This window comes from Phoxinus phoxinus (assembly GCF_949152265.1).
Source record: "Phoxinus phoxinus genome assembly, chromosome: 7".
NCBI classification, from domain to species: Eukaryota; Metazoa; Chordata; class Actinopteri; order Cypriniformes; family Leuciscidae; genus Phoxinus; species Phoxinus phoxinus.
The window spans coordinates 15423902-15449173 of NC_136882.1; the positions used below are offsets into that span (position 1 = coordinate 15423902).

At 37.1% G+C, this 25272-nt stretch overlaps 1 protein-coding gene across 1 annotated transcript in view; it reads right to left on the minus strand.

The window, feature by feature from the left end:
* Positions 1 to 25272, minus strand: part of mgat4a (alpha-1,3-mannosyl-glycoprotein 4-beta-N-acetylglucosaminyltransferase A) — a 54587-nt gene that overhangs the window by 23306 nt on the left and 6009 nt on the right. The window contains exons 3-5 of the mRNA XM_079617662.1: positions 10551 to 10718; positions 8995 to 9135; positions 962 to 1095 (exon numbers count right to left, since the gene is read on the minus strand). Of these exons, the coding sequence (XP_079473788.1) occupies positions 962 to 1095; positions 8995 to 9135; positions 10551 to 10718 (443 nt within the window). The remainder of the gene's footprint in view (positions 1 to 961; positions 1096 to 8994; positions 9136 to 10550; positions 10719 to 25272) is intronic.

The window sequence follows — 25272 nt, forward strand, 5'->3', positions numbered from 1 at the left end:
TGCTTTTGTTTGGTTGGTAATGTATTTGCAATTTGTGCTTTTAATAACTTGTTTAATAAGACACAAATAACTTGTGTGTAATACCTACCCTAGGTAGCCTACCCTACTCTTGAAAAACTAACAGTAGGCTATAATTAATGAGTAATGAGAATTTTAAAATGTTTTTAAGGGGCATTTGTTGTATAATTAGCCCAGGTATCATTTGCTCGTGGAAACAGATGTGATTAAGAATGTGTTTTATATTTGGTTGGGAATGTATGTGCACGTGGGGAATGTGGGCACCCCCTGGCAGAAACACAAATCAGTGCCTATGCTGGCAACAATGTTTGGCTGAAACGGCCACCCAATCAATTTCAGAACAAATATTGAGATATCAATTAAGTACAATCAAAAAAGCTACAAATATAGAGAAATAATTAAACAATATCACTATGCTTTCTCTACTTTTAGACTAACTAAATTCAAGAACAATTTTTCCCTACCTCTGTGTTCAGACGTACAACAACATTGTGGCAACAGATGAAGCGAGAGACAAATCCTGCCGGGTATGTCTGCATGTCTACTCCTCTTACTCTGCCCTTCAGACAGCATCATGAAAGCATCAAGACCCCTGTTCTCAGTGTGTACCGCCCACACCCCTCCACGGGTGGTAACAAGACAACAAACAAACTGTTGCCCCAATTTAACCATTCACAAAGGCGATGACGGTCTCAGTACCCAGATCTCACATTGAACATCAAGTGGAGATGCAACACAAAACTATTTAAACAGAACAAAAGTAAACACAATGTTCTTAAAATGCCTTTGCCCCAGTTGTCACTAACCCAACATTGTTGTGTGTGTGGTGAGCATGGCTTGGCATTTCCCCTTAGAACTACATATAAATCTTCACACACAGGAAGACAAAGCAAGCCATAATGCTAACACACAAACACACCTTCTCAAACCTGAGAATGCTCACCTCTCCCACGAACACTATGATGACGCAGTCGAGCTTCTCCTCCGCCGAGAGTTTATCGATGAGTGAATGAAGCGTCTCTGACAGGTATGACTTTACTTTCCGCTTCACCGTGGGGATGCCCATCACCATGGAAACTGCATAGAAAAGACAACAAAAACTCAATTCGAGGCTCATAAACCCAATTCACAAGCACATCATGCACTCATGCAGAAGGGGTTTCCACAGTTGCATAAGAGTGAAGTCCACATATGGAGGTGCCCAGGGCAAGCATTACTCTGCTCTATTGTACTGCAACATAAAGGAGAGTCTGACTCCTGATACAGTCAGAGAATAAAGACCCCAATAAACTTAAAGCTAAAATCAACAAAGGATCTTGTGTGACCAGGCAAAAGCAAAGTTTGTTTTAGGAGACAGAAATAGTTTGCCAAAGCGAACTTTAAAGTTCGGTCTGGCTGGTATACACCTTCGAACTAACTCTTGGACGTGGAAATATTCTACAGGTTCATTTCTTCTGTTCAGTCCTTCGAGGTCAGAATTCGTTCCCATGCCTTATGGCCACATTTGATTAATTTGTTTCAACATTTTTGTTAAATCATGGCCATGTTATAATTAATTCCCTCATTTTAATTTTAGTTAAATCATGGCTATGGTTTAACTTAAGCAAGGGAACAAATTCTTAATTTGTGGCCACGATAATATTTTATTATGTGGTGCTATGTGTACATTCCATAAAAAAAATAAAAAATAAACATTTATTTATTATTGTATTGTTTTTAAAAAAACGTATTTTCTTAAATTACAAAAATAAATAAATCTGGAATTTTTTTAAACAGTAAACCTGGTCTTCGAATAGGAAATATCAGTGATTTAACATGCTTACCCGAAGAAGAAAAAAATTAAGCACAGAGACAAAATGTCAGCAAAAGACGGGCACTTTTCATTCGAGAGCTGAGGTTGAGCTGGTGTGTGTGTGTGTGTGTGTGTGTGTGGATTTGAGTGACAGAAGCTCTGTCACACTTCATCAGCACCAAACAGAAGACAGTAAAATATGTCCCCGTTTTGCACTGCTTCCCACTGGAAGCCAGAGAAGAGTGTTTTGAGAGAGAACAGCACGTGGTGAAAGAGTAAAGTAGGTTGAGGATGAAAGAGAGACAAAGAGTGAGAGCACATGAGGGAGAGGGATCTTATCAGACAGAGGTAAAGCACCTGAGACACCAAGAAAGAAAGAAAATGAAAGAGGAGCATTTTGTAAAAAAGAAAAAAAGAAGCATGTTTTTAAGTTAATGTGCATTCAACACATGTCATCCTCTCCTACGCCACATCTTCTCTTTCACAAAAGTAGCGTTTGGCCTTCAGGCGCTCGGTTACATAAAGAGATGCTGAGCTGCACCAATCTCCAAGAATGCCCTTTCTTTTCTCTTCAGCGGTCTTTATGCTTCTCTTTGAGACAAACACTCGACGTGCCTTGAGACTAAACTATGGCAAATTATATCCAGACGGTCTCTAGGGAGGTTACAGTGCCTTACTGAGGAGAAAACGAGTGTTTGAGACAGTAGGGGATTTCACTGAAACCCTGTATTGAGCTTTTTCATTTTCTAATGGGAGCATCTCAAACAATCCTCTCAAACTTGTCAGACCGCTCTTTTTCGTTGTGTATATCAAGAGTTTTCAACCGTTGCCGGTTCAGAGACCCTCCATTCAGACTCTTAGCTAACACAGGGACCCCGCCAAATATATAATTAATGATTGGTAATAAAGTCCATTACAAAAATTAACAGCATTACATCACATATTGAATAGCATGAAGCTCATTCATTGGATGTTTTTAGCTTGGATTTAAAATAAATTTTGATATTCATTTAGGCGTATAAAGATAAAAATATAAGAAAAAAAAAACACAATAATAGTGTGATACAACTGTCCTGATATCATAATGATGAAGAAAAAAAACTAGAAGGATAAAGGATAAAACTTTTGAAATTAAAACCTTGAGGACGCATTCCTCGTTATTATTATTATTATATATATTTTTTTATATATATATATACAGTTTCATTGCTTATTTGAAAGTTTGTCTAGCAAATTAAAGTCATGCGGTGTGACCAAAAAAAAAACGAAGGAAGTCAGGAAGTCTCTTACAATTTTACCTTTTTATAAGGAGACACGGTTGGTTATAATAAGTTGTAAAAATGTCATGTGGTGCAACTCTCCAAAAACATTTGTAATTTTTTAATAATTGTATTAATTTGAATTAATTTAATTCAAAAATAGTGCCCATATTCAAGATGTAAAGACATTAGTGGTCAAATCGATTAATCGCGATAAAAAGTTTGTTAATATACAGTATGTGTGTATTATATACGTGTGTGTGTGTGTGTGTGTGTGTGCGTGTAATAATATATTTATGCACACATATATTATATACACAAAAACTTTTATGTTGGATACGATTAATCGTAATTAATCAATTTGATAGCTCAAAAAGTATATTACTTGGTTACACCATCAATTTAATTTCCTTTTCTTCATCTTTGTCATCGACTCAATGCTTATTAGACCATTCATTAATGTTCATACAAATGTCAAATATTTTGATAGATCTCCTCCATGGACCCTTGACTTTTCAACTGTTTGCAAACCCCTGGCTCTACATCGATGAGGGGGTGGCGATGAGTGTGAGATATATGGTGCACAGTCTCTGGAGTCAGGACAGAAGAAGATGTCCCCATTTACAGCTCTAAAATTATCCTCTCCTAAGCCACGATCTCATTGAGAAGAGAGGGACCGCTGGCATGGGCACGAGCGAGAGTCTTGCCACACAGACAGCGTGGAAGAGGCGGCTGAGATTACTGTTAGCCAGTAGGGGAGGTCCATCTGTGGGTTTGGAGGAGGCGAACATGAAGCATGGGTGGGCTTCAGCGGTCCAAAAACAACGAGTTCTCACTGTTTTTATATGCTCAGAAAAACAACCTCCTCGTGTGACAGAGGTCAGTCACACAAGGCTTTTTTTGACATTCTCTAACGTCATTGTTGTCATTCACTGCAGACTGTCCCAGCATAGGATGTCGCTTGTAATAAAGCCATCTAGACGTTGACTTAACTCATCTGTCGTTAACCCACATACCGCCTGATACAGAATAGTGTGGTACAATGTGTCATACAAACAAGAACAAAATAAAGCTCACCACAAAAGAGCACGACAGCTCCAGGCTTATGGTATCGACTAGCCAGATCAGTGGATTGGTCACTACACCGGTAAAAAAATTCCAGCCAATCAAGCAACCACTAGACATTGAGGGGGACACGCAACCCACAATATGCACATTAAAATTCAAGCGATTCTTAAACTTTTACATTTTGTCTTCCAATCTTGTGTATTTGGTTACAATCAGGACCACTATGCTTCGTTGTAGTCAGGTAATGGATACATTAAATACTGCAGAAATGCATTAGAATTCCTGTTTATTTCCTTCTTCCTCAGTCTCATTTCCTTCAGACAATTTATTTGTGATAATTTAATCTGGTAGTTCTTAAGTGATCCAGTAGTTCTCAACTGGGTGTGAACCAGAAATGTGTTGCACATCGTTGCACATCTGCACTGGTACTGTTGTGGACTGGTACTGTTGTGGAAAGTGATTCAAAATGCAACTAACCGCATATGTGTGCACAGAGAAGAAAAATAAATACCGGTAGGCTTGACAACTCAAAGGGAGGAGAAAATTATTTCATATTTTTATATTTAGCCCTGTGTTTGTTCACGTGTTGAGCTGGAAAATCCCATTTACTGTTGTTTGTGCAATTTCGAATGTTGCCAGTTTACCGGTTTAGTTTCAAAGTCAATGTTAATGATTAACAATAACATTAATTTAAAGACACCATACCTGTTTTTTTAAGAACGAAGTATCTTATGCTCACCAATGCTGCATTTATTTAATCGGAGGGGAAAAAAAAACAGTAAAAAAAAAAAGTAATATTGTGAAATTTTTTCTAATTTTTTCTCATCAGTGTCACATGATCCTTCAGAAATCATATTAATATGTTTATTTGCTGCTGAAGAAACATTTATCATTATTAATATCAAGGTTGAAAACAGTTTTTGCTGCTTACTATTTTTGTGGAAACAATGGTACCATTCAAACATTTGTGGTAATTTTTAAACTAATACTTTTACTCATCAAGGATGCATTAAATTTATCAAAAGTGAAGACATTTATGATGTTACAAAATATTTCTATTTAACAAATGCTTTAATAAATTTAATTAATAATTAATAATAAATGCTGTTCACTGAACTTTATATTCATCAAAGAATCATGATAAAAGTATCACCATTTCTACAAAAAATTAAGCAGCACAAACTGGTTTCAACATTGATAATAATAAGAAGAAGAAGAGTTACCCATACAGAAAATCATCAAATTAAATCAGAAGGATCATGTGACCCTCAAGACTGATGAATCACATTTTAAAATATATTCAAAGAGAAAACAGTTATTTTAATTTGTAATATTTTGTAATATTCCTGTTTTTACTGTATTTTTGATTAATTAAATGCAGCCTTGGTGAGACTTATTTGCAAAAACAATTTTTTTAAATGTTCCCAAACTTTTGACAAGTACTGTATGAAAGACAAATATTCAATTTTACATGTAACAATACTATTCGATTAGTGTTTTTAAAGAAAGCTGTAAACTTTACACTGTAAACTAACCTTCATCAGATTGCGGTCACCTAATACTCAAATTGTAGATTCAGTGCAACAAATGTTTTTCTTACTTTTGTATTATGAACAATTCTGGAAGTGTGTTGGGTTCTTTCTTTGTGTCTGATGTAAATTCTGGGTTCTAAAGCAAAACCAGTTTGATTTAAACCACTGATTCAAAATCAAGACTGCAGTATAAAACAAGTTTCCGTAAGTCACTCAAAAGATTTCAGAAACCCCCCACCCCATTCTTGCAGCTTCCACCATCACTTCTTATATGTTCATGTCCTCTTACTTCCCATACTACGACTGTCCTCTCCAAAACCCACACTGAACCCAGGAGGGCTTGATTCCTCGAATGAGAATCCGATAGGCCCGCTGTGGGTGTGTGAAGGAGGGACAAAAGGTCTCCGGGCCTCCATTCAGGGCCGCTGGCTGGAGCTTCAGCTCTGACACACTGACCGGGCCTGTGACAGCCCGTAGATAACAAGCGTGTAACACAATACGACAAGCAAGGACACGGCAGACAGCAACACCCCGCTGCTTGGCTGAAAACGTGAGAAATGAGGGTGAAAAACAAATCTCACATGACAGCTCTTAACAAGGCCATTACAGTGATTAGCATTTGTCTAGTGAACTTGGCTAAAGCCAGGCTCAGACAACAGGATTTTCTAAAGGTGACATTTTCAGCTTTATCAAAACTGACTTTTTCAGTTTTGAAGTGCTATAATCGGGTCCTCTGTGGCTGTGCATCTACCAACCCAGAAAACGTGAAAAGTGACATACAAGTAACTTTGTTTAGGTAAGCCTTTCTCTGCAAGCATGTAAAAAAATAAGCCGATCAGATTTTGTTCCCCTTCTGACGTAGAAAGGGGATTTTATAATAATATTACCACCCCTTAATTCGCACGTTTCCACCCACGGCGCCGCCATTTGATTTACAACCACCTTCTGAACGGAGGTGGGGAAAAGCAGCTAATTTGCATTTAAAGGGACGCACACGAAAACAGTGCGATTTTGGTCACACCCAAAAAGGGGCAACTTTGACAAAGCTATAATTAATGATCTGGGGGGTATTTTGAGTTGACATTTCACAGACACATTCTGGGGACACCATAGATTTATATTGCATCTTGTGAAAAGGGGCATAATGTCACCTTTAAATCTTAACCGATTGTGAAATCTGATTGCATCACGCAAGTAAGGACAATCTTCGCAGATTTTCTTCGTTCAAATCATAAACCTGCACACACTACGAGATTTTTAAAATCGTGGTGCATCAAACACTACAAGATATTCTTAAGATCATCATGTCAGATTTAGCACCTCACGTGATCTCACGGGGAAGCGGATCTAAACAAAATGGATACTGTGTCATGGTAACCTGCTGTAGACATTATATGAGGAGACATTATAAAGGCAGTCATGTTGTTGCCACATTTCGCCATCTACGTTGTCCACTGGACCCGTTCAGCTGCTTGTTGTTTCGTGGTCGCCATTTCAAATGTTCTGGCACTTCCGTCTCCTTGTAGTCTTGCCTCTCACTGGCTATTGTGGAAGTACTGGCGTAATCATAGTCGTAATCATGCCGATTTAAAATCGGGAGGTTTAAGATTCGATCTGTAAACACCTCACATTACCAGATAATCTGGGCCGAACATCGGAATCGACCGATGCTCTGGACGCACAATGTCGGGAGGGGGTAAATGACAATGACTACTTCTCTGGTCTGAGTCCGGCTTAAAGCACAGTGAAAAGTAGCACATTTAAGTCATTAATCGATGGTTTAATCATATTAAAAAAACAACTGAACTTGAGTGCTTGTTTAAATATGTATGCTTGATTTTGTTTTTGGGGTCTTCTAGAATAGGTTTTCATGCTTGAAATGTTCAAAACACTAGGGCTGGATATTGTCACAAATTTCCCGATTCGATAGCCTGCGTTTCAATTCGATTCCAATTCAAATCAATTTGATATCGATTAATTTGGATATGAACTAAACAGGGAGTCAGTTGGTATTACATAGGGCTGGGCGATAAAACGATAACGATAATTATCGCGATATAATTTTTCTCGATAAAACGATATCAAGAGCTCGATAAATGTTCGATAATGTTTTTGCGCCAAAAGCGGAACGAATCTCATTTGAACCGCGCACCACACGGACCGTTTATCCGCTCGGCTCAAAGTCCAAACGGCAGCGCAGCGCGAGTTCACTAGAGCAGACGCGTTTACTCTGATCGGTCTCGGACACGAGATCCAGTGAGAAGCGCTTGTATTCAGCGAGGAACACAAATGTCCCAGTGATTTAAACTAGTTTAAAGGCAGATGAAGCGGCGCTGACGAACAGGAGAAACACTGTGCGCAACGATACAGTCAGAAGCTTCTCCGTCTACACATTCCCATCATTTACCACGGATTTACTGTAACGTTAGCCTAGTAATATTAACTGCACCATGAAATGTGGGATATATATTTATTGAATTGTATAATATTATTAATGTAGACAATGTATTAAAGGACTAATGGAATATAATTACAGTTTTTAATAATGTATTTAGGCTACTGGTTTTCATAAATACCATAGAAACCATAAAGTTACATTTTATCTGTGGTTATCATGATCTAAATGCATGATGCTGGATGACCAATGGTTAATTTTAATAAAACTAAAGAATATTACATTTTACCAAATACAAATGTTGTTGCTTTTTTTTAACAGATGTTACTGTTTTTGTTAATTAACATAAATTGTATAAAGTAAATCTGCATCCTAACTCAAGCTAATACTACTGAGATAAAGATTTTTTTTTTTTTTAAGGAAAAATGTCAAATGTTTGAATGTTCTACCTCGGATTTGTGAATGTTCACCTGTTTGGCAAGTGTTTGTCATGATATGTTCTGACAATAAAGAGTAGTTTAAAAACACAACGCTCTGGTTTCTACAGCTTTCACTTAGGAGTAAAAATCTGTCTTTAAACTTGAAATAAATAAAGATTTGACATTTATAAAAGACTGATATAAAAAAAGATATCGTGATATTTTTTTGGGGCCATATCGCCCAGCCCTAGATTACCATAATATTGAGAATCAGTGAAAAGTCAGTGAGGCTTATGAAGCCCCTCCTTCCGAAAAGCACAATGTGCTCTGATTGGTCGGCTGGACCAGTGCGTTGTGATTGGCCAACAGCTTCAAGTGTGTTTCTGAAATGTCACAACCCTTACCATAACTGCAAGTTTCAACACACTACTAATGCATCTCAACCAGGCCTTTGATAAGATCACTGATAATGACTACTGGAAAAGCAGATGAAGTAAGTTGTTTCGCTCACCTCCGGTACGTCCCTGGCCCACCTGTACGGCGGGGTGCAGACTGCCTTCATTGTTGAGCAAGTGAGGCAGATGGTGATAGATATTTGGCACCTGGAGGGGCTTCTTGTGAGCCAAATCCTTTAACAACTTCTGCGTCTCATCTGTAAGAAACCAGAGTATTCCAACATTATTAAAGGATGCATAAACTATGTAAATGTTCTAATCTCAAGTAAAAAGTGAAATTCAATACCCTAAAATTCATCAAAACACTCACTTATTGATCCTCAGTACTAAGAAGCAGGTAAGAGTGGTTTAAATACATAATTCAAAAGGGGAAAGCAAACCACACTCAGGACACAACTGAATTATCAAGTATAAGAATGATGTTCCTTGGAAACATAATCAACAAGTATTTGCTAAATTAATGTTTGGCTTGGGGTGTGTGTTTATTCTGTTGTTAACATTTTACAAGACATCATCTAAGGCATTTGAGAGATGTGGCTGTAATTCTCCTGCACATATTTTTGTGTGCTGACTATGGGCAAAATGTGCAAAACAGAGCTGAAATTACACCACTCTAGTAGTATTGGTTGCTGAAAGCATGATCAAATTAGTCAAAATATTGAGCATACAAGATGCTCTGTGAGTGCAACAATCAGGTGCTGGAAGTAAATATCGCATTCATTTTCTTCATATGGGAATTGATTTTGAACATAAACTTTTAAACATTTAAAGACAGTCCTCTACACCAGTAGTTCCCAAAGTGGGTGCCAACAACTGGCTGGGGGTGCCAGCTTTTTTCCAATTTAAACAGCCTAAAATAACTATCGTACCATATAATAACTTTTTACAGCATATATTTAAAAAATATATCAAAACACCAACATGTGAGCATGTCCAAACAAAAATACATAAGCAAAAAAACTTAAATCAACAAGATTTAATTTTAAATATGTATGTACACATGTACGTTTAGTTTAATTGGGTTGGGGTGCCGTGAAAAATAAATTAAAAAACACTACAAAGCAGTGGCATGCTTTCAAAAAGTGTGGGAACCACTGCTCTACACTCTCAAACAATTTATTTTGTGTTATATGCAGTAAACAAAAAATGTATTTCTATATACACAACCAACATCTTTAAATGGATAGTTTCATATTTCTCCGTTGTTTTTATTAAGGTTATATTGTTTGCAAAGCTACACAGGTTTGTAGTTCTTTCCTTCATTAAAGATTTTCAGACTTTTAAATACTACTTTTTGCTTCAATGTTCAATGTCATAATTCACCCTTATAGCTGGGTTGCTTTGGTTTATGGCTTATAAGTCTTTAGCGAAGACTTTTTAAAAATATCATTAGGAAAAATGATTAGGAAAAATTAATAGGACACTGAAAAAGTGGACGGGCACTTTGGCAATCTATAATAATGTGGAGATAAATGAATTCCTTGAAGGAAGCAGCTATTACAAAGCATATATTTGCTCCCACTAATTGATGCGAAACACATGCCAGTTTACGGCATGACAGATAATAATAGTAAGTTGATAATGACACACACAACTGTTAACATGCAGTAACCTGAGAAGTTGGCGAGAGCATCTTTGCTGCCGTTGGTCTCTGCGATGGCACGTCTGAACTGCTCGAGGATGGCGTTGAGCTCAGAGGAGCGCTGAAGGGTTCGGTGCTCTGCCGCGCGCAGGCGCTCCCTCAGGGCATGAAACTCCCTCTGATAGGCTACCAGCTTTTCTGCAGAGAGAGAAGGATAACGTGAGGCCAGACTGAAGCAGTGCTTAATTCGTCACACGGGAAAATTGTGCCATTTTTTTTATTGAGTTAAGTTGTTCTATAGGCCAGTGATGTTTTTGTAAACTAAAACTATTACAAATTATTTTTGAAATAAAATAATAGAAATGTAAGATTAAAATGTAAGAAAACTGAAACAAAATAAAGTTAAATAGAAACATAAAAAATTTAAATTAAGAAAACTGAAATAAAATAAAGTTAAATAGAAACATAAAAAAATACAAATTAAGAACACTGAAATAAAATAGTTAAATAGAAACATAAAAAATACAAATTAAGAAAACTGAAATAAAATAAAGTTAAATAGAAATATAAAAAAGAAAAATTTCAAATGCAATAATATAAATAATACTACAATAACACTGGAGATGTCCAATAGATTCCTTAGGCGTGCCGAATAAACCCCACAGACACAGTGTAATCACCATGGGAAAATCTCAGAGTAAAACTGGGAGTTGTGAAAAATATGATATAATATGAGTTAAAAGGATATAATAAAAAAAAGGATGTTTTTTTTTCAGATGAGAAGTTATCTATGTATCATCTTTTTACTCTTTTAAATTATCATATATCTCTTTTAATTCCTTTTATAACGGTTTTAAATTTCCTTGTTTTTCTGTGTGATTATTTTAATTCCTTTTTGTGTAAAGCACTTTGAATTGCCATAGTGTATGAAAGGTGCTATATAAATAAACTTGCCTTGCGGGTTCAAATGAACATGTGCCCAACATTAAGGGTAAACTGTCACAACAGTGAGTGGGTAAGTTGAATCATTGGGGAATATGTGAACAACTTACATTTACATACGCATGAACACAAATTAAAATGAGAATAATTTTTATTTATCTAATTTTTATTCAAATGAGAATTTAACAGAGACAGAGAGGCAGACAGACAGACAGACAGACAGACAACCCTATTCCAGCCTTATTGTGCAACTGTCCAACATCTAATGACAAAAAGAGCATTATTTTCAGGATCCAGCCCTGCCTTTTCTTGATTCCATCACATTCTGTGAAACAAGGGTTTCCAGGAAGCCTATCTTATTGCTGCACATCTCGAAGAAGAGCGAGAGAAGAGAGAGAGACAGCTTGTGGTCTGAGGCAGAGCCAGTGGGAAGTGCCCTCTGCTACAGCAGATTAGCCTTGAGTAACACCGCCTGCTTTATTTGCAGACTCAACATGCTATGAGTCAGACCTCACCCTGAAACAAGACCTTGCATTTAAGGCATCTGAAAGGGTCTCAGAGCTTCAGGAAACTCAATGTTTTGGCTCTACACACAACGTAGGCTGTGCTTGTGGTTTGTATCTGACTGAAACAAACGGTCAAATCAACTTTGATTTTCTTCTGAGGATCGGAAAACTCATGGTTCAGTTTTTGTGAGGATTTTCATGTCCAATTTTCTGCAAGAACATTGATTTTTGTGCAGAAATGTCAGACTCTCTTCATACAGACGGGAGCCTGATCGCTCTGAACTTCGGCTATGAAGAATGACTGCTTGTTTGACCTCAGCAAGTCTCTCACAGGTTCCCTCTTGATCTCGCTTTTATCCCAAGCTTCTACATTCCCAGTGAGCTCTTCATCTTACAACAGAGTTTTTTTTTTGCTAGGATCCAGAATCTCAGCATTTTAGTTTCCCCTTCAGCTACAGTAGGACAGGGTTTATAATAGGGTTGCCACAGTGAGGACATTTTCACACCGGTATTACAGATAACACCAGGAGGAAGGCGGAGAAGAATTGCTTTTGAATGTGCGCTAGCTTTGCTTTTGAGTTCACAATCATGCTTACTCTATAATTTAAAGCCATCACCGGAGCCGGTTTCTACATGGGGGTATTGAAATCGCTTTTGAATGTGAAGCTCGCTTTTCGAAATTTCTATCACGCGTAACCTGTGTATAGGTTTTACAAGATAAGATATTTGTCAATGACGCTCAGGATCTGCACTAAATCCTCCGCCATCGCCCTGTCAGTCATCTCTCCTCACATTATAAGGCTCTATAAGATTATATTGACTCTCGTCACATTATAAGTGAAATCTGACTCTTGCTGCGACTCTGCAGCTCGTGCTGTATGGAGCAGAGCAGACACTTTCAGTTTATAATTGTCCAAGAATTAAATGCCATTTTCTATAAAAAAAAAAATAAAAAAAGCAAAATGACGGTGTATACGAAATTACAATATGTATACTAAATAGTCTAACAAAATATAGTGAACTGCTGTCTTTGACACTACCTTTTGAAAAGAACCTTTATCGGTGGTAGAATTGCTGGTTGTGGTGGAAATAATTCAACAAATGAGGGCCAGTCGTACATTTTAAAAAATATATACAAATTATAAAAAGTTCCTGTGGTTATAGAAACAGCCAAAATATGAAGTTGGACAGATATGATTTACACAAGACGGCAAAAACCGCAGGAATATGGTGGCTGGTAAACCGGTTCGGAGTAATACATCTATACAAGAAGACTAATGCATGCCTGCTGTGATACTTATCGTCAAAATAAAAGCATCTAAAAATCACAATGTCAGCTCACTGTGCTCAATACTACATTACTGATCAAGCTGAACTGTTACTGAACTGCTCTGTGGTTTGGGCAGGCAATCAGCCAGTGCTATTGGGAAACTCTCATATTCCAAAAGATAATGACTTTAGTATGTTGAAGAGAAAAGGCACTCCATCCCACAATAACTAGGGCATCAAATTACATGTTTGTTAGCAGAACAGCAGATTTTCTTAATACATCCGACACCATCGGCAAACAAAATGTAAACGTTAGGCATGTGTCGCTGTAAAGAAAATTACATTACGCTGAATGTGGGAAAGATGTGTTCAGGCTTCTAGGTTGTGATCTAAATTAAGAAGGCACACTTTGAAGGGCTATAGGCCTGTTATGTATTAGTGTCACTCAGACACACGCACGTTTAATAAGATGCACGGTGTTGCTGCAGGCCTGGGCAGAGAGCTTGTTGGGGGCTGAGTGATGTACAAGAGACAATAGATGTTTGCAGAATCAGCTGCTTCCATCCTTAAGGGCTTTACACCACACACAGGATGAGGAAAAGGTGTTTTGGCTCAAACAAAAACATGTATACAGAACAGCTCAGTACATATTGGGCCTGCACACCTGGTCACTTCATGCGTTTCTACTGATCATAGCTGTGTGATTTGTTAAAACAGTTCTGTTTACAATTCCTGCACTATATGCAAATTTAACAGAGTTCACGTCAATGAAAGCAACAGATATGCGCTGCGTTTTAATTATAGTCAGCTAATTTTAAGATCAAAGACCGCAACAGCTTAGTCGCACTACTAATGATTGTGTGTTAAGCATCTGCGACTTACTTTCAGTTTCATTCCAAATGCATTTACAATTCCCAGTTTCGTCTGAAGTAGTTTGAGTGATCGGATTTAAATCCGTCTCGAAAGCGTTTCGGAGGGCATTTACACCTGGTCTTTTCACGATCGGATAGCTATACAATCAGAGAAAACGCATGAAGTGACCAGGTGTAAACAGGCCTATTGAAAACATTGTATCTATGCACATAGCCGCATGAATATTTGTATTCAGCAAGGATGCATTAAATTGATCAAGTCAGTTATCATAATACAAAATTATATTTAAAATAATTGCTGTTCTTTTGAACTGTCTATTCATCAAAATATCCAGAAATGTACCAGTTTCCGCTACAATATTAAGCAGCAAAAAACAGCTTTCAACATTGATATTAATAAGAAATGTTTCTTGAGCTGCAGATTATAATGATTTCTGAGGGATCGTGTGAAACTGAAGACTGGCTTTATGATGCTGAATTCAGCTTTGCCACCACAGGAATAAAGTATATTTATAGGAATATAGTTATTTAAGTAGTTATTTTAAAACATTAGTTTTTACTGTATTTTTTGTCAAATAACTGCAACCATAAGAGACTTCTTTCAATAAAATCTCTCAATCCAGAGCTCCCTCATACACTCAGACCATTCATGCCGCAAAAAAACAGCTCCTTTGGAAATTTTCGTGAAATTGACGTCAGAACCTGAGCACTTTACTGCCTGTGTTTACATGCCTATACGCCTCTGCAGTCTTTAGCAACCTCCCTGTCCTGATAAACGTCAGTAGTTTCACATGATTTATAGAAGTCTTACAGTAGCAGTGAGAAAAGCATTAAAAACCTGTTTAATTCTAATTCCCCGTTCACACAAGAACACGCAGTTATGATGGAGCTTATGTAGTCTTGCAACAGTCTTAATTTATCTGTCTAGGTATACATAAAACAAGGCATAAACAAATATAATTTAAGTACTGAATACGTCGCCTCTCACTTTCAAAGCAAACGCACTACGCCGAGGCCAACTGTAGTGTGGATAACGTGTAATGAACAATGTCAAGCTACTTCTAAGTCCAAGTCTAGGTCTGTTAGTCCAATTTCACGAAACAGACTGAGACTGGTACAATTTCAGTCGGACAATTTTTTTTGCATTATTGACAAATTATTGTATCAGTCCGAATGAAATCAAATTTTTAAAGTGCATGTGTTTGGTATAGATCAGTGGTTCCCAACCTTTTTGATTCAAAGGACCTCTTTCTCATAGGGCTTATTAAAGTCCACATGATATCAAAATAGACCATATTTACTTTGTTTGCCTAAATTGATCGTTTTGTGGTGAACAATTCATCCATGCAAGTCAATCCATACAAAAACAATTTTTGGTTTCGTAAACTTTAATCAAAATCTGAAAATGCCCCTCCCCTCTGCATTGGAGGACCTTCCCTGATGACGTAGGTTTGACGGTTTTGGTGTCTGCTTAACATCCGTAACCACGTCCCTCCAACTGACAGTAGACAGGCTGAATGAAACACCTATTTTTCTTGATCCAATCAGGTGCTAGTTGGAAAAAAAAGCCACGCCCACTATTTTTCCTCATTTAGTATTCAGTTTCTCTCAGAAATACGTCACAACACTGAGATAAAGTCGGTTGCAACTTCCGGTTCATGCAGACTTTAACTGTTTATTAACAGAAGTACAGACTAATGATATATTTAAAGCAGGGCAATGCAGTTTCGGGGATTTCTTCGCTGTATTCTAGCTATTTGCTCGCAGGTTTCTCTATAGAGCTCCCCCTACAGCTTCGGAATACATATTTGACAACACTGTCGAAAAACTCGTTGGCGACTCTCAGATACCAGAGGCTATAGTAGATCAACGACATCAAAGCAGACGGGACATTCTTTACAACTCTTTAGGGGCTCTGTAGATTTCATTTTCAATCTTGATTTTATAAAAAAAAATAACATTTTCATTGAGATTAAAGTTAGAAGTTAATAATTAATTACATTTAAATACTTAAGTCATCCTGTGGCCCCATTGGAAGTTTACTGAGGAAAACCCAGCCCACTAGTTGAGAACCACTTGTATAGAGTACTTCCCAATTAGTTATTTACTGCATTACAATATAATGCAAGCATCTTCAAACCAGCCATGAAGGACACTCAGCCTTCATTAGATCAGCATTACCCTAGTGTTTGTCTCAACCACAGAAAGTCCATCTAATATCCTGACGGACTGCAGCCACTCTAAATGGATTAGCGCATAAACTGTCGCGCATCCCACTAATCTTGTTATCTTTTTCTCTCCCCCACCATCCCTGCCTCCTTTCTCTTTGTGTTGTTTCTCTCAGGCCTTTACCCACTACCCAGATGTACATATAAGAAGTGCATGTGATGGATGAGACAGAGTGTGTGGGGACATTCTCTGCATTTCTGATAGAACACAAAAGTTCCAACCTAGTTTTAAAATCCATTTGGATCTGGATAAAGCCTACTTTACGAATAAAAGAGCTGTTGATTCACAGAGATGACAAAACATTCGCTGTCAACCTGCCTGCCAACAGCATGTTAATGAACAGCTCTAAAGAAAATAATATTAATCCTTCACCAAATGAGTTTTAAAATGGGGTTGTTGTTGCTTCTGTATTTCATTACACAAACATATTTGATGTGTCTTGATGCACAATGGCATATATCATCAAAATGCAGGCACTATAGACACATGCTCTGGTCCATTCAGATACCCATCTGGGAGGCATCATAGTAATCAGTGGATTTGACAACAGAAAACTGCATTTGCAACCCATTAAACTTATATAATGAATATTGAGGTGGAAATAATGTAGGGCAAGAGCTGATTTTATCCATTGGGATTTGACTGGAGCCCGAAGAGGTGAAATACTGTACATGTTATGCAATGAAACAAGGCATAATGTACAGTCATATAAATCACAAAATAAACACGGTTTACTATAATGACTGGCTGACTGTATTAGCTCACTTACACTGCTACTTGAGACTTATGGATCGTGCACAGTTATGCAGGAAATCAGCTGAATAGGACAATTGTCATTTATAGAGTTTAGCAGTTATTTATAGAAAATTATTAAAAACAAATTACGCGACTGACCAATCAAGTCACATTAGTGAAATTTTGGTGAAATTTGAAAATTGCATGAAGCATTGCTCACACAGAACTTACCTTCAAACTGGTCAACATGGCAACATTTGCATTAACAACTTGAACATGGGCAAAATATGTGATGTGGATTTCAATTCAAATGGCGAGATTTGGGCAATTAACAGTAAATGTGACCATTCTGTACTTTGAGGAGATTATGAAAAGCTATATTTAAAAAAAATTTTTTTTAAAAGTTGTTGTTTTTCATTTGAATAATTGATTGTAATTGAATATTATATTGAATATTGTTTCTTCCTATTTCTTTGCTTTCCATTATCTACAGTAGGGTTTTATGTTACATCTTATGTTGTTAAATGAATATTTATTACAGTATTTTAGTATCATGTGTTAACAAGATGGTGTTCTGTATTGCACCATCTATATATTAGCATTTACCTCTTGTGAAGAAGCTACTTGATAAACTTTGATTCATCAAAGTTTCAGTTGTCTATTTCAGTTGTTGTTCTGGTGGTTGTCATTATAAAACATATTTTATCAGCAGTGTGGCCTTGCCAATTCAGCAGAAAAGTGCTATTGGATTTATTGGTTTTCATTATTTTATTTTATTTTAGTAAATTAGTTTTAAATTGTACATTTTCAGGTTGTTCTGAAAATTTAAGTTTACATACTGTATTTTAACTGAACTATTTAGGCAACCACAGGACAGCGCAGTAATTATGACCATGTGACCTGTTGTTGTTTTCTCTGCAGCTGTGAAAGCTCAAACACACTTCAGTAGTGCTGCTCCAGCCGTTTACTCTCCACACACAAGTATTACTCCGGGTGAGCACTGAAATTTGTCATAAGAAAAGTCACTCACAGAGGACACAAGTGGAAAAATGTAACCCGTGTGGAACAGAACCGAGAACCGAGTGCCTTCAGAGGGACTGGCTTTGTTCTGTCGTATGATGGAGAGACACACTACAAAGCACAGAAGATGAAAGTCCATAGACAACCGCAACAGCAAGAGCAAACTAAGCCTGCCTAAAGGGATAGTTCACCCAAAAATGAAAATTATGTCATCATTCACCCTCAAGTTGTTCCAAACCAGTATGAATTCCCTTGTTCTGCTGAACACAAAGGAAGATATTTGGAAGGATGTTTGTAACCAAGCAGATCTCGCCCCCATTGACTACCATAGTAGAAAAAAAAAAAATACTATGGAAGTCACTGGGGACCAGCATTCCTCAAAATAATCTCTATTATTTTCAACAGAAGAAAGAAACTTGTATGGTTTAAAAACAACTTGAAAGAGTAAATGATAACAATTTTCATTTTAATTGAACAATAAAACAACAAAACACAAGGATAAAATCACTCACTGCTCTTGACTGAGAAGCTTAAAGGGATACTCTACCGTTTTTTTCATATAAAACTATGTTATTCCCTTAACTAAGACGAGTTGATACATACCTCTCTCGTCTCAGTGCGTGCACTTAATCGCTCTGGTGCGCCGCGACACTTTGATAGCACAGTTCATACAATAGGGGCCAAGCAGAGAAGCTACCAAACACCTCCACGTTTTCCCTATTTAAATACAGTTACTCGAGTAGTGTAATTCGACCTAGGATGGTGACGCAAAAGAAAACGTTGCGCTTTTCTAAGCGTGTAAAGTGGATAACTATATTGTATGGCGGAATACCATAGCAAGTGCTTGATAGCACTTCGACTGGGCGGAGTAATATCTTCTGGGAGAGGGAGCGGGGGCCGGTAAGAGGATTTTTCACGAGTGAAGATATTACTGCGCCAAGTTTGAAAAAACAGAGTATCCCTTTAATAGTAGCATTAATAATAAGTCTATGTAGTGTTTTATTTTTATATTTGTTCATTAAATTTCTTTCTTGAATGCTACCATTAAATACGCCTACTGTAGATGAAAAAATTTAGGTTTTTCACGGTTTATTTCATTTGTATATTAAGCTTTTTTTTATTTTTTTTATTTTTTATAACAAAGAAAATAAAGATTTTTGTCTTCGCCATTTTGCCCTAAATGTCTGGCATTCTTTTGTATATTCTGTTACCTAGTAAGGCTTTGTTTTTAAAAGAGGGACATTAGTTGGGCTGTACTGCTCAGTCACTTGCAAAATAGTAAAACCAACATGAAAAAGAATCATGATAAAAAATCTTGAATCGTGATTTTCTTGAAAAAAAAAAAAAAACGTGATATGGTATTTTTGCCATATCGCCCACTCCTAATTGGGAGTTGAGTGGAAAAAAGGCCAGACCAAATGTGAGTTTGCTTTTAAAAAAAAAAAAAAAAAAAAAAAAATTACATTATACTAGCTATTTAACCAATAGCCAATATTATCCTATAGCCAAGTGTGGCCTAAGTGATCTCAGCTGATAAAATTATTATATTTTAAACAAACATTTATATTTGGAATAACATGCACCAATAAATCATTTCATTTTAGACCAGAAATGTGCATTAAGAAAATTAAAAACGGTTAAAGTAGATTGGATGTTGCACCAGATGCCAGACTGAAAACTGATGAGAGCTTAAAAACTGAAGTTTATCATTTTAAAACAGGAAGCCTCTAGCTGCTTTAGACTGGAAATTAGATTCCCGCTGCTTTCTAATGATGATGAATACTGAACGTTAAACAGAGGAACAGGAAGTTATTTAAACAAAGTTGCAGAACCAACACAAGCACTTTTGAGAATCACTGGGACAAGGGTATACAGCAACAAGGTTATGTGTGTGTGTGTGTGTGTGTGTGTGTGTGTGTGTGTGTGTGTGTGTGTGTGTGTGTGTGTGTGTGTGTGTGTGTGTGTGTGTGTGTGTGTGTGTGTGTGTGTCTTTTATAGAACAGGCACATGTGCAGAGGTCAAGACCCAAAGGGATACGCAAAGTTCACAACATGTTCCTTCTGTCGCATACACAATAAATGAGAAACCAGGAGAGAGTTGCTGCTGTTTGCAGCCAATGTCCGCTCGCCTAAGGAAACTAACCCAGCCTCTTTATTTCCTCCTCTACGGCTCATTTACTGTAACTTCAAGCGTCATCCTTAAAAACAGTAACAGTAATAACAATACCCTAATGGCCTGGGGTAAACAAAAAAAATATTTTTTACAAATACATTTTCAGCATTTTTTCAGCACACACACACAAACGTCTACTAATAGAGGAACTACGTTTATCTGCACCTCGTGAGAAACATCATGTAGCTTTTAAGTTGCTAAACTATTTTACTGATAAAATCTTCAGAGCAGCGCTGAAAACACGCAAGTGTGTGTCCGTACTGTATGCGTGTGCGTTTCAGTGAGAGACAGAGAGAGCACGAGGAAGATATGCGATTTCCAAAATAACAAATAAATGTATAATACATAATAAAATGAATTTTGTGGCCAAAAACTTGTTTTTATCCTATTCTTCACTATATGTATTTGCTTGGTCAGTGTCGTTGTGGGTTTTGGTTCTTTTGCTGTTGTTGTCTATAAGGACCTTTTAAATAACTGAAATCATTTTGTGAACTAATATGGAACTGTAATGTGGTGTGTGTGTGTGCGTGTACAAAATTGCTGAGCACTTATTTGAAAAAGAATTACATTTTAAAAGACATTTATAAATAAATAACATAATATAATGAACTCAGTTATTAATTTAATGCTAGCAATTATTATACACAAAACTGGTCAATTAAAAGGAATATGCACGCAAGCAGATTTTAAAAACAAATTCTGATCTTTTACTAAAAAACGTGTTATCCCATCATGAAGCCAGACTGATGGCATCAGTTTTCACATTCAGAGTGAATCCATGAGTTCATACAAAATCTCCAAATCAATCGCACTGAGATCATGTTTGAATTCATGACCACTAGGCTTGTTTAAATGAATGAAGCTAAACATAAAAAGCCTATGAATGAGGGAATAAGGAATGCAGACAGAGAAAATGTGACAGTCATATGACATGTGGGTGGATTGTTTTGGGAGAGGGGGAAAGTCATGAGCAAGAACAAAGGGAAAGGTAGGGGTTTGGAATGGCTGGGATACAAATTCAGTTCTCAGACCGTACAAACAATGAATGAACCACTTCATTTTTCCTCCTCTCCTAGTTAACTCATGTGCCGGGAAAGCAAGCAAGCAATGGCATTCATTAATTGCAGGACATACAGAATGATGGAAATTCTCAGTCTTTTCTAATAAGTTGAGACACAAGAGAGTCACAGTGCCTAAAAACAATTCTGCTCATGCCACAGGCAAAGGATGTGTAAAACTTATGAGAAAAGGGGCATGTAGAAAAATCTGTGAGATGTTTTACAAAAAATAAGACAGATCATAAAAATGTGATAGTTTTTCCATGTTCTGCCCTGAAGAAGCTTCATAACAGATATTGAAGACAAAATATTGTCTGAAATCATAAAAATGTTCATTCAATTATTTGGTTTAAAAGTTTACATACCCTTGGTTCTTGATATTATGTGTCGTCTCTTTGAACGGTAATCTGGCCAGCGTTAATATTGATGTAAACCAGTCCCTTTTTTTTTTTGCAAAACCACAAAAAAATTCAGAGTTGGTCAAAAACATATGGAACCACATCGCATTTGTAGTGTAAACTACAACACTAAAACACTTATCCATCCTTATGTGTCCCAGAAGACCACCATATATATACAGTAACAGTATATATGTAAGGGATAATGTATAGCGAGGCAGTTATAGCGAATAGTATAGTTATCAGCTTCACGTCGGGGGTCCCGATCAGCCTGTCGGGGTTGAAATAAAATATTGATTTAAAAACGATTGTATTGCTTCCGTTAAAGAACACCGTGTCCATGGTAACGCTCTGTTTTTCATGGCAACAGTGTGTTATCAAGAAATAACAGACCGCATTCTACATTAGAATTCAACCAAGCCATGTAATTACATTACATAACATTTTTTGGAAATTGATCTTAATGCCTTAATTAAAAAAAATGAGGGGAAACTCCAACCTTTAAGGACTCCAATTTTATCTGTGAATGAATAGTGTATCGTAAAAAAATAAATGTTCTTCCTTTAAAATACTGGGTGCATAAGTCAGGACACCCCTATGTTAAATTCCCATAGAGGGAGGCAGATTTTTATTTTTAAAGGCCAGTTACCGGTATTTCATGGATCCAGGATACTATACATATTTATTTACGATACATTATTAATTCACAAAGAAAATTGGAGTCCTTAAAGGTTGGAGTTTCCCCTCATTTTTTAAATTAAGGCATTAAGATCAATTTCCAAAAAATGTAGGCAACTTTAGCATGGGTGTGTTCACTTATTTTAGGCACTGATATATATATATATATATGCTACATACCGACGGTATATGCAACTTTCTGTTACGTCATGTCATGTTACATGTCAAACAGTTGGTGCACTGCTCACACAAAAAGGGGGGTTTTTGTAGGCCAAAACCTGGAAATGAGTTTCACTTTATCACTTCTGGTTCCATTCTCCTGAAGTCAATGGGTTTTTTTTATGCTTTTTGGTTAAATGCTTGAAACAGCTACAGTCTGTGTCATACTTATAAGGAAAAAAAAAAAAAATCAAGGTAAACGTTTTTAAACAAAGACTGAAAGAGTTGTTGGAAGCTCAGTGATGTGACACTGAAGTCATGCAACCGTGGTGTAAGGTCACAGACCTTATTTTCTGCAATAATCCAAAAGCCAATCAACAAATCCCATTGGGTTTTGACGAGGGAACCAGGGTGATGCTAACTTTAGTGCTGGCCAACAAAAATACATCATCCCTGCACCACTCTATTAGAACCAAGTTAAAATAACTTGTGGAATAATTGTAAATATTGTTTTTTTGTCAAATAGCTTCATCAGGGCAGAACAAAAAAAAAAAGTATAATCCATCATATCAAAAAATATGCACATGCAGATTCTGCAAGCGGTATGAGCAGAATTCTGTATTTATACAAGCAAAAAACACCATGAAATAAACAGATCAATGATGAAATACGAGAGAGTGGAAAATCCTCAAATAGCTGTAAATCTGATGAGTAATCACATTAAAACACACACCAATGCAGTGTCCATCTGTAAAACACAGAGTCAGACCCACTGCACAAACAAGCATCTACAGAAATGATAGCACTGTTATGATGTTGTCTGTAGCATGTTTGACTAACGTGAGCACAGTAGGAAAATAATCCAATCCCATTCCTCCAGAGGGAAAGAGATTAACGGGGAATGAGAATCAGAGAGAAAGCGATCTAAAACCATGAACAAAATCACATAAACATTACTGCATTAAATACTGGTTCACTTGAGGTGTGGTAATCTGGTGCCGTGAAAATGGAGCCATCAATAAGGGACATTTAGATGACAAAAGTAATGATTATAAATGTGTCAGAGAGAAGAAAAAAAAAGTCTAAACACTTTAATATTTATTAATAAACTAGTGTTTTCCAAGTCAATGTCAGAGGCAAAGATGAAGTTGATGACGCTGACTCTCATCTCCACATAATAGTAGATGCGTCTATAGAGAGAAATGCATGTTAAGTTAGACGTCGCTTTACTGTCTTATTTAGTTTCCACACAAACACTGTCCGATAAGAGTGTACATTTATCTCGGTTATCATTAATGTTAGAGCGATCGGTCATGTAAAGTGGCTAACGGTAAGCTAACACCAATTAGGTTTGCACGGTATACCGGTACTGGGAAAATATCTGTTTACATTTTATTTACGATAAATAACGATATCATGATTTTGCTTATTTAGATACTTGATACGCTGCTGTTCTGAACGCTAGGTGGCACTGTACTACCCACACTAATGCAAAACTGGCAAATGTGACAACATTGAGGAACAAAATTAGCCTGGGAAAACCCAGACCACTCTCAGTTGTAACTGATCTGGCAAAGCTCCATAGACAATTCATTTCCACAGGGGCGTCACCAACGGACGTCGGATAGATCTAAAACCAATCAGAGCGATGAATGACATGACGTATGCAGAGCGACGGAGAAACATCTGAGACTCTCAGCAATTCTCTGTTTGTGTTAACGAAAATGACTATTTTAAATCGCTTGAAACAGACGCGATAGCTGATTCGAACGAGTGATGTTGTGATGTTCCATCTTTCCATTCCATCCATCTTTGTAATGTACAAAATTTGCGTCACCGTCTCTGCTCTGTCGGCATCGTGTAAAGCCCGCCCCAACGTTTCTGATTGGTGCCGCGATTTCGACGGATTGGAAATGGGTTTCAATGGGCTCTTTGCCAGACCCACTTGCAGAGCAAATCTAAATTTGCCAGAAGTGGTCTGCGTTTCCCCAGGCTAAAACAAAATGGACAAAGCTGGTGAATCTTACTCAACGCCACCAAAATTTCCTGATTGTCATTTTGACAGCTTTTTTTATTTATGGAATAGTTAATTACATAGAGGAAAAACTGAGATGGTACCAGTTAGCAGTATATACTCTAAACAACATGATATAAGTTACCAAATTTTTATTGACATATCAAGTATATTAACATAGTACACCATGACAAGTTTTTACACGTGTATGAATATGAAGGAAACAAATGGCACCTATTTAATACAAAAGTATTTTAATACAATGTTCCAATAATGGAACCAAATGTTTTAAAAATCAGTCTGTTCCAGTATTTTCCGATTCTTAATTACCTACAGAGAAAGAATGTAGCACACATTATTTTATTCCTACATACCACCTGACCAGTGTGTGAGTGTGTGAGTGAGTGAGTGAGTGAGTGAGTGAGTGAGTGAGTGAGTGAGTGAGTGAGTGAGTGAGTGAGTGAGTGAGTGAGTGAGTGAGTGAGTGAGTGAGTGAGTGAGTGAGTGTGTGAGTGTGTGAGTGAGTGAGTGAGTGAGTGAGTGAGTGAGTGAGTGAGTGAGTGAGTGAGTGAGTGAGTGAGTGAGTGAGTGAGTGAGTGAGTGAGTGAGTGAGTGAGTAAGTGAGTGAGTGAGTGAGGTTATAAAGGGTGGCAAATAACACCTTCCAGAAATGACATCACAAAAGTTCAAGTGACAGCTA